General features: G+C 36.0%; 1 protein-coding gene across 1 annotated transcript; it reads right to left on the bottom strand.

Moving 5' to 3' along the window:
- Nucleotides 1-235: 235 nt before the first annotated feature.
- Nucleotides 236-10,001, bottom strand: LOC107842881 (ATP-dependent zinc metalloprotease FTSH 10, mitochondrial). Its single transcript, XM_016686923.2, has 8 exons — nucleotides 9,495-10,001; nucleotides 9,166-9,400; nucleotides 8,842-8,916; nucleotides 7,992-8,122; nucleotides 4,643-5,128; nucleotides 3,592-4,359; nucleotides 1,994-2,221; nucleotides 236-952 (listed from the first exon to the last, which is right to left on the bottom strand). The coding sequence occupies exons 1-8, from the start codon at nucleotides 9,552-9,554 to the stop codon at nucleotides 473-475; spliced, it is 2,463 nt and encodes an 820-aa protein (XP_016542409.2). The 5' UTR covers nucleotides 9,555-10,001; the 3' UTR covers nucleotides 236-472.
- Between the last annotated feature and the right edge of the window lie 588 nt (nucleotides 10,002-10,589).

Here is a 10,589-nt window from a genome sequence, read left to right on the forward strand (position 1 = left end):
AAAATACCAGGAAACCCATGGAAATACCCCCAACAGCAAACATAACAGACAACGCACCTTCACTGCATTGGAAACAGTTAGGAATAACACACTGCAACTGAAGTCTGGTAAACTAGATTTCTGCAGCCACATTTTGCCAGGTAGACTAAATGTATGCAGCCTCTTGAAGTCGCATAAAGTAGAGTACTGCAGAGTAGGGCTTATGCCGTGGCAACAAGAAATACACGTAAGCAAATACTATAAAGAGAAATAGCCATTATGAACCTGATACAATTAGATTACAGTATTTCCTTCACCTCATTTTGTTTTTTCTTTTTCTTCGTGATTTCACGGGGTGCACAAAATTAGCAACGGATTTCTGTGTTATTAATATCAAAAACATGTTTTCTCTCTTCTACAACTTCCTAATAAGACGTGAATATCCCAGATAGCAACTACACCACCTTATCATTTACAAAGCACCAGCCCACAACTATACTGGGACAACCTCAGGTACAACTGGTGGTGATCCATTATCTTCTACCATCTTATTTTCGGGGTTATCTTTTGTTTCTTTGTTCTCTTCTTCAAATCCTTGCTTGAATATATCATAGTTTGTGGGCTCATGACTCTTGAATGGGCGTTCACCCAATACCCGAACCAAATCGTCTTGATGAAGGACCTCTTTTTCAAGTAGTAACTCTGCAATCTGTGCAACATGTTCTTTGTGCTCCTCTATAAGTTGCACAGTGCGTTCATATGCCTTGGAGACCCATTCTCTTACTTCATTGTCGATAATTGCTGCTGTCTTGCTACTGTAAGGCTTTGACATCTCAAATCCATCATCTCTTTGTGGGAAAGAAAGAAGACCAACCTTGTCACTGAAACCATAGACTGCTACTTGGGCATACGTCATTTTGGTGACTTTCTCCAGATCGTTTTGGGCTCCAGTCGAGATCTTCCCAATCAAAACCTAGTCAACAAATAAAATCCAAATCACTTCACTTTCAGGTATCTTATTTATTCACAAAAAGGTAAGAAAAGCCAATCTGCTATGACAGTAGAAAAGTGAAGCCGTGGATTAGCATTTAAAAAACAAAATTCTTCATGTACACGAGATACTAAATCTTCTCAGACAATGAACTATTATTGAGCCTCTTCTCCTCAGCAACTATTGAGCCCTCTCTTCTTGTTGAGGTTCAAAAGCATATAATATAAAAGACAAACTCATCATACGTCATATGACGCCATCCAGGCCCCTTTAAATTTAGACTCGCTACTCTGCAAAAGTTAGGTCTCCAGCAACAACATACCTTCTTTAATATGCCTAAAGATGTCCTTATATTAAAAAAAGAAAGATGTGCTACACAACTTTAAGCCCAAAATATATTCAAGTAGAACTGTGGATATGATACTTAAGTAATAAGATGTTCACCTACTACTAACTAACCTTATTTTTAGGGGGAGAAGCAAAAAGAAACAAGTGTAGCTGATGACTAGATTTATCAGAATGTGGTGACGAAGTCTTAGGGGGTGCTTCGCCATTTTGTGCAGGATTTTGAGTTCAAATTATCTTAATACTGCAATTCAATACCTTCCCATAGTACTTAAATAACATAATTCAAGCTAAAGAAATAACACTCTTGCAGGAAAGTATGCATACAGCAGAGGAATCAATCCACGAAACAATTATTATCACTCAAAATAGTTGGTTTCTGAAATACAATTTAGCATTGAATTTATTTTGAGGCCTACCCACTGTCCACGTGATGGGAGTTTCAAGTTAACAATTATTAATGTCTACAGGTAGTGGGGCATACCCTAAATTTTATTGTAAGCAGCGTCAACATTTAAAGAAGTGAACAATTAAACCACTGTAGTGACATCATGTATGTATAAAAAAATACAATTCAGATCATATTAATAAAACATAATTCAAGAACCTACTAAGGTGCCTATGTCCATCTACAGGAAAATATATGAAAGAATATTAAGTATTTCCCTATATATTCACCTGCTCAGCAGCTCGACCTCCAAGAGTCATGCATGTCACATCAAATAGTTGTTCCTTAGTCATTAGAAGATTTTCATTAGGAACATACTGAGCAAATCCCAGAGCTGCCGTACCCCGAGGAACAATTGTCACTTTTAGTAATGGTTCTGCATGTTCCAAGAACCATCCAGCAACAGCATGACCAGATTCATGGTAGGCAACTGTCCGCCTCTCCAGCTTGCTTATGACCTGCAGAAAGCACACAGGAAGCTTTGAGATATGATGTCATCCAAAACCAAAGAAATTATTTTTTTTGATGAAGAAAACAAAAGAAATTATAACTTCACAACTCAATCTAAAAATGGACCGGCAATATCTAACACTAGAAACATCATACTTCCTCAAAGTAAGCGTCCATCCAAAAACCTTTTCCAATAAAAATGACAAGAGAGAGAGAAGAAAAAGGACCAGAATTGCATGGAAAGGCCAATCTTTGTTTTGTCCACCACCCTCCCCATGCCAAGTTCGTTCCATATACATACCAAGTCAACAAGAGGCAGTTATAATGGTGTTGAAGTGAAGTATACCAAGAGCTACTCTTACTTCAAACATTCTCCACAACGTTACTTCTTAAACAAATAAAAAAGTGCTCAATACCCAAAACAATACTCTCCAAGAAAACTTTATGGACATCCCTGGATACAGCAGCAAAGGACCAAAAGATCACCACAGCATCCTAATCGTCATGCAAAGGCACTAAGAATGAATATCGTTGGATTTTGGATCAATGATGCCCACCAAAGAAATTTGGCCGACAGGATATCCAACAAATGGTCACTCCAGTGGTAACTGACTTTGATGGGCACCGTAACAAAAGCGTCTATTTTCACAAATAAGAATATTAAATGGGTAATTTTGGATACTTCCTACCAAAAGAATCTAAATTTTCTCACCTGCTACAATGAGTTTCAAGCCTGACCTTTAGAACAGTATTTTGCACCAAAATGACCATAGGTTTCTCGACAACTTACAACATCATTTTTATCAGGTTAAATACTTAATTAGGTATTCATAACCTCCCACCCACACTAAAAAGGGAGTGGAAGTGAAGCAAAAGACCTACTTGCCTAGTACGAAAGAAAATAGATAAATTCTAAATTTGGAATCAGTTCCAACACTTGTAGAACATATAGCGCCCCCCCCCCCTCCCCAGCACACACACACAAAGAAAGTAATAGAAAGGTCTTCTGATAATCTCCTAAACGTAATTAATAATTATATATGTTCTCCAGTAGCAAATGAGTGGTAGATTCGGTTTGGTTGGTCTGGAAAGTCATGGAGATGCACTAAGATTTTGATATTAAATCACATAATATCCCCAGTTATTTTTCTCCTTTTTAAATAGAGAAATAGTAAAGCATATTGTAAATCCAAGCACTTTTCTCTTTTCCTTTTATTTCAATGATTTGTTACACAAATCTAAACATTTCAAGCTGCAAACAATATATTCCATAACCAAAATCCAGAACAAAGAACATTACATGAAACTTCTGGTATTGAAATGTGCTATCTACCCCAAAAAAGTAGACAATGGAAAGGAAAAAATGAGGATTAAATACCTTATTCTTCTTCTCAAGACCTCCAATTACCCTATCTATTGCTGCCTCAAAATGTTGCATTGTAATTATTGTGCTCTCATTCCTTGCGGCAATTAAAGCAGCTTCATTACAAACATTTGCAATGTCTGCTCCGGCAAATCCTGGTGTTAGAGCCGCAAGCCTCTGTGAATAAAAGGATGCCTCATGGTCAAGTTTCAACTTGCTCAAATAGATCCGGAATATCTGATCACGGCCTTTTATGTCGGGTTTGTCTATGGTAATTTGACGATCAAATCGACCGGGTCTTAGCAACGCTTTGTCTAATATATCAGGTCTATTTGTGCCAGCAAGTATAACTACACCTGATGTGGTTGCAAAACCATCCATTTCAACAAGCAGTTGATTTAAAGTGCTTTCACGTTCATCATGGCCTCCAGAAAAGCCACCTCGCCCTCTTGCTCGACCAATGGCATCAATCTCATCAATGAAAATTATACTAGGTGCACACTGCCTTGCCTCCTGAAATAAACTCCGAACCCTGGCTGGTCCAACACCAACAAACATCTCCATAAAATCTGATCCAGAAATAGAGAGAAAAGGTACACCAGACTCTCCTGCGGTAGCTTTGGCCAGAAGTGTCTTCCCAGTCCCGGGAGGACCCACTAGAAGAGCACCCTTAGGAATTTTGGCTCCCAACTGCTCATACTTCTTCGGGTTTTTAAGGAAGTGGACGAACTCCATGATTTCTTGCTTTGCCTCATCACATCCAGCCACGTCTTTAAAGAACACCTGTACCACAGGACATTTCAACAGACTTTCCAAGAATTAATCATGAAATATCATGGCATGAAGCATCTTCAAATACAGATTAAAAACATTATCAATACTTCTGAACTAAGTTGCTCGGACTCTTCAAAAATGTCTACGGGTGCATGTCGGATACTCAAAAAATAGTGTATTTTTGAAGGATCCGACGCGGGTGCGGCAACATTTTTGGAGACTCCGAGCAACTTAGCTTCTGAATCTGCACCCAAGTTTGAAACTAGGGCATGGTTAGAAACTCCAGACTCACCTTATTCTTGGCATTTTTATCCATCTTCGTGAAATGCGCTTTGCCAATGTTAAATATTCCACGAGCACCTTTTCCACCAGGGCCTCCAACACCCATCCCGCCTTGGACTCTCCGTCCCATAAAATAAAGAACAGCAAGAAGCACCACTGTGGGACCAAACCTCATCACTTCTTGGAACCAATTCAACTCATCAACATATGTAACAGGAACATAATAATGAGGATCTATTCCTAATGCCTCCTGTGCTTCTTCAAGCTTCTCCTCGAATGACTCGACACTCCCAATGTTAAAATAATATTTGTACTGGCCCATGTTTCTTCCATCATTTCTACCAGTTATAGGACCTTGAACAGTGTCATCACCAATTTGATTAGGACCAGGTGCAGAGCTTCTCACATAAACTTTGGCTACAGATTTGTTAGTAACAACAATCCTATCAACAAGACCAGGTTCAAGTAGCTTGTTTTTGAACTCTTGGAAGCTAATCTGAAAATGTACATTTAGGAAAGTTGCTGTGAGAAGAAAGAGAAGCAAGCTACAAAAGACAACCAATAACTGAGATAAGAGAACTGCAACTTCAATTATAGTAGAACCAGCTTTACTCACCAATCATAAATTAAAACATTTAAAGAAGTCACATGGTTTCATTAATTCACAGATATATTGTTATACTGAGGAGAAACTCTTCAACAAGAATATATGTTTAAGCAAGATCAATATATCAGCAAAAGTAATGAGCTCAAAAAAGAAAAGGGAAGTGGTGAATGGTTTTAAGAAGCAGAATCAGCACTGAGATTCATTCCGATTCTTCTATGCTCATTCACAAGTAGGCAAGTAATGAGCTCCAAAAAGAAAAGGGAAGTGGCGAATGGTTGTAAGAAGCAGAATGAGCACTGAGATTCATTCTGATTCTTCTATGCTCATTCACAAGTAGGCAATTTACTAGCTAGTGGTATGCAGGACCATACCGCATGTCAAAACTTGTCGTCAATAGGATAAAGAAGCGATACTTATTTTGACATGTGTTGTAAACTCTTGCCTAGGCAATGATCAACCAAATTTGGGTGTATAAAAAACAGGTAATAACAACTAGGAACACAAAGCCTATGTGTATCATATAAGAACCTAAGTCTTTAGATTACCATAAAGGCCATAATCATAGGAAAACATGATAGTCTTCCATAAATGCTACTCCCTCCATTTCAATTTATGTGGCTTGATTCCGAGTACGAGAAACAAACTAGCTAATGCTCGGTGTGTATTCGGACATAGACGAATCTTTCTTTTTTTAATTAAACTTTACATATTCGAAAACAACATAAAAAGTACCATAAGTCACAACATTTAACAATTCAAAATATTTTAGAAGTATTTGAAAATTATGGTTATACATATTTAGAAACAGCATAGAAAGTACTATACAACACCAACAACAACATAACAGTGAAAATAAAAGGTATTATAAGTTGCAATATTTTACAATTCAAAATATTTTCAAAGTATTCGAAAAAATTATGGTTAAAAAAAAGATATCATTTGACTCTCTAAATACTGAGATATATAAATGTAATAATTGCAGACTGGAAAATTCTTTTCCTTTTAACGGTTAAACCAAAAATCCAATATCTAGAGAAGGTTATGACTCCCCGTTAAAATCGTAGAACTGTACAAGCTTGACCAAACCAGGAGAGACCAGGAGCGACCCAATAGACTAATCAAATAGGGAAAAGTGAAATACCTGATTTAGGAGAACGTTTTATATTGGAAAGCAAAATGTCAAAATAGGAAAAAATGAACAATACACAAAGGAGGAAAAACATAACCCAGAAGGAGATAAATTTATAAACTAACGAGAGAGAAAGAAATTTGCAGTAATTTACTTATTTGTCAGAACAACCTGAACCAAATCTAAAGATCAGCATAAGTTGAAATCTTCAATAACAATAGTTATATAAAAAATTATATGACAATATTATATATAATATTTTTATATTTTTGAGGCCTAAAGTGATGGCTTCATTTGCCTTGCTTTCTGAAAACAAATAGCTAATTTTATCACCCTAGTAGCTTTCTGAAAATAGCAAACACTTCAAGACGGGTAATCTAACAAAGTATTACTATCCGCTATCTACAAGCAAATGTTCATGTGTAATGACAACCTACAAAAGCTGTGCATATCTGATCAGTTTTCTATTATGACTCGTCATATTAAACAAGAAAAATCACATTATTTGTGAAAATTTAACTACAAATCTTCTGTAGCCTTAAAAGCAGATTTTTTTTAAAAGGAAAAAATATGGAAGGCAAAGAAATGTTGTTGCTACCGTACATTTAACATCTTCCATCCAAGTGACTAATAGCATGTTTGGCCAAGCTAATAAAATTAGCTTATTTTGAAATGTGTTCTTCAAAAAAGTACTTTTGGTGAGAGAATTTTTTTGGAGAAGGTAACAAATTGTGAGAGAAGTTTGTGTTTGGACAATAAATTTCAAAAAGCACTTTTGGGCATCGATTAGTGTTTGGCCAAGGTTTTTAAATGTATTTTCCTCAAAACTGCTTTTCAAAAAAGTGTTTTTAAAGAAACGGTATTTTTTATAGCCCATTTGGCTAAGCTTATTTTTCCCCAAAAGTGCTTATTTTTCCTCAAAAAGTGCCTATTTTAAAAAATTAAGGTGTTTGGCCAAGCTTCTGGGAGAAATAGGTGCTTCTGAGGAACTGCAGAAGCTGTTTTTTCATAAGCTACAAAAAGTAGCTTCTTCCCAAAAGCACTTTTGAAAAAAATGCACTTTTAAAAGCTTGGTCAAACACTAATTGATGCTCAAAAGTGCTTTTTTTAATCTGTTGGCCAAACACAAACTGCTTCTCACCAAAAGTACCTTTTTTGAAAAGCACCTTTGAAAAAAACACTTATCAAAATAAGTTGATTATAAGCTTGGCCAAACGGGCTATTAGCTTATGAAAAACTTCTTTTTCTACTCCTCAATAACACTTATTTTCTTTCAAAAGCTTGGCCAAACACCTCATTTTGTTAAAAATAAGCACTTTTGGGGAAAAATAAGCTTGGCCAAACAGGCTATAATTATCGAACAGGTGACTGGCTGTGTTTTTGTTTCCATTACAATTAATGTATAAGTAAAATATTGGTCTTCAGCTAAATATTAAAATGTTTACAACAACACACCCATTGTATTCCCACAAAGAAATATTAAAATGTTTAAGATCAAATTTTCTTAAAGTGACAAAGGCCCTAAACTCATCCACTTCTAGTAAAAAAGAAAAAGGACTTTTTTAGGGGGAAGCTGAAATGACAAGAGCCGCATGGGAGAAAAAAGTTTGTTTAAGTACTAACCTCTTGCTGCTCTCGAGGAGACATTAGGATAGATGACAGAATAAACCCAATAAATAATACGGGTGTCAATAAATTGAAATTTAGCTTCACAAAGTTGTCCTGAGGATTTCCTTGCTCACCTGAACCTTCCTCTGCAACCACACAAAACCAAAGCAAGAACGTTCATTGTACACAACCCATAGATACAACATTAAACAGGAGAACACGGGTTTCTCCAAGATTCTTCCTATAGTTCTACAACCAATTGCTTACATAAAAAATGCTCCATACTGTATCATCAATACACAATTAGAGCGTTAAGAGCCTAAGAGGTACAAGATAGGTCAAATGAAGTAGAATGTCTAAAGGGGGTTCATACAGCCGAATTCAACTGAAATTGATGCCTTGTTGTTGGTTTATACATAATCCACACATTTACCAAAAACAGCATACCCACCGTAAACCCACAAGTGATAATCCCACAAGTGAGGTATGGGGAGGGTAATATATATGCAAACCTTACCCCTATCAGGTATAAAGGTTGTTTCTTATAGACCCTCAGCTCAAGTAAAAGCATTACAAGGCAGTTCAAAAAAACAAACAATGGGGGTGAAGAAGCCAAGACAAAATGCCAAGGAAAGCATGACAAAACACACTTAAAAAAGAAAAAGAACAGTCACTACCAAAAAATAATACAATAATCGAAGAGCTAGAAACAGTAAATATTACTAGAAATGGAATAACAAGAAACTCACATACTAATACTACTACTAGTATTAAAGACTAAATGAGACAACTTTCGACTACCTAACTCACCCTCTATCCTAATCCATAACATTTACTAAAACACATAAATAATGCACTACCTTACCTTTGCCTGACTCGGCCTTTTGATTATTTGCTTTGGGAATTTCTTTCTTGTTCTTTGGATAATAGTTCTCATAGTCTACAAAACAACCAAATTTCAACAAATAAGCATCTCAATTCTCAAAACCAACTAAAATAACAAACAAAAAACTAAAGGCAGCCCACAGCAAAATGCCGGACGACAACGGTCTATTGTGCACAGCCTTACCCTGCATTTCATTTCTGCAAGAGGCTCTCGAACCCAGGGAGCAACTTTACCAGCTACTCCAAGGCTCGTTTGCAAACAAAAACCAACACTTTCTAAATTTACTCAATCAATTCATCTTACTTCTTCTCTTTGGCCCTTCACTACAGAAAAACCGCCTCAACCTCGGACTTGGGAAAGCCGAATCGAGCTCCGATAAATACGTCTTACTCAAACCTCCCCTTCCTCCACCTCCAATGGACGTTAAATAATTCCTCACAAACCCTAATCCGCCTTCAGCTCGTGCAATACACGTGCCGCGCGTGACGCCCGTTGCCACCTCATCCAACACCGCCGACCTCACACCATATCCAACACCCTATAACAAACCAAAAGAAAATCAAAATTACAAAAACAAAACAGCAATAAAAATAACAATAAATTAATTTAAAAAAAAAAAAAAAAAAACTTACTTTGTGAATATTGGAGCGAGAAGTTTTTGATATAGAGCGGCCAATACGTGAAAGCATCATATTTTTGTTGATTTCCTTAACATGAATTTTCCTTTTTTTTTTCCAACAAAATTTCAAATGCAGAGAAATCGATATACGAAAAACGGATCCTTTTTTAAGATAAATTAATTACTGATATTAGCAAAAATTTGCAATTTTTGATAGATTTGTAGGATTCTTTTTCGTTTGGAGCTTATAGTTTTTAGGTTGAAGAATTTGCAGAATGGGAGAATTTTGCGTAACAGGGATAACGGAGCTAGGTGAATTTACTTATTGAACCTTGGAAGGGAAGATTTGGATGATATGTGGATAAGGGTAGTTTTGGTAATTCGAGTTTGTTCTCTTTTGGTTGTGACATAGGCCACAAGTTTGTAATGAGATCTAATTATGAAAAGGTGGACTTATATGGGCCTAATTTTTCTATTTGTGGGCTAAAGGTTATGGATCTTTGAAAAACATAAGTTTCCAAGCTTAAAATCTTCCCACTTCTAAAAAAAATTACTTAAATCCCAATACTCATATTTTTTGATAAAATTGAAATATAAATTAAAACCTATAATTAAGAGGCGATCCTTTATCAAAAATAACTCACTTCTTCTCCTCTCTATACGCCGCAATTTCTGGTGCGGTTTCTATCAATTTTCTCCATCTAATTCAAAACTTTGAAGTAAAAGTAATTTCCCTTCCTAAAACCGGGTTCTCTTTCTTCTAATCCTTTGTACTTTTTTTTTTTCAAAAAGGTATTTTGCCCATTCCTTTTCAAAGTGAAATTTCAGTGTTTTGGGTTGAGCTATTTATTCGATTGTTCGTTTTTTAGGCTTCATTGTTTGAATTACCATTATGAATAAAGATTTGGCACCTTCTTTTAGTTTTAAGTTTTCTCAATTAAAAAGTATCAAAGAATCTCAAGAAGTTGTAAATTTCATTTCCAAAAGTTTTGATTACAAATTTATTGGCTTTGATGAAAATAGATCAAAGCACAAAAACGATCGTCAAACTATGGAGAAATTGCGGCAAAAGCATAATAAGAAGGACAAAAAAAAAAGAAAGTGGTTC

Source organism: Capsicum annuum, chromosome 9 (assembly GCF_002878395.1).
Source record: "Capsicum annuum cultivar UCD-10X-F1 chromosome 9, UCD10Xv1.1, whole genome shotgun sequence".
NCBI classification, from domain to species: domain Eukaryota; kingdom Viridiplantae; phylum Streptophyta; class Magnoliopsida; order Solanales; family Solanaceae; genus Capsicum; species Capsicum annuum.

Excerpts from the sequence above, each read along its gene's own strand:
- LOC107842881 (XM_016686923.2), bottom strand. The coding sequence starts at position 9,554 with ATGATGCTTTCACGTATTGGCCGCTCTATATCAAAAACTTCTCGCTCC. Across the intron at positions 8,123-8,841 it reads AAAGGCCGAGTCAGGCAAAG|AGGAAGGTTCAGGTGAGCAA; the intron begins GTAAGGTAGTGC and ends GTGTGGTTGCAG. Across the intron at positions 5,129-7,991 it reads CTCCTCGAGAGCAGCAAGAG|ATTAGCTTCCAAGAGTTCAA; the intron begins GTTAGTACTTAA and ends GTACATTTTCAG.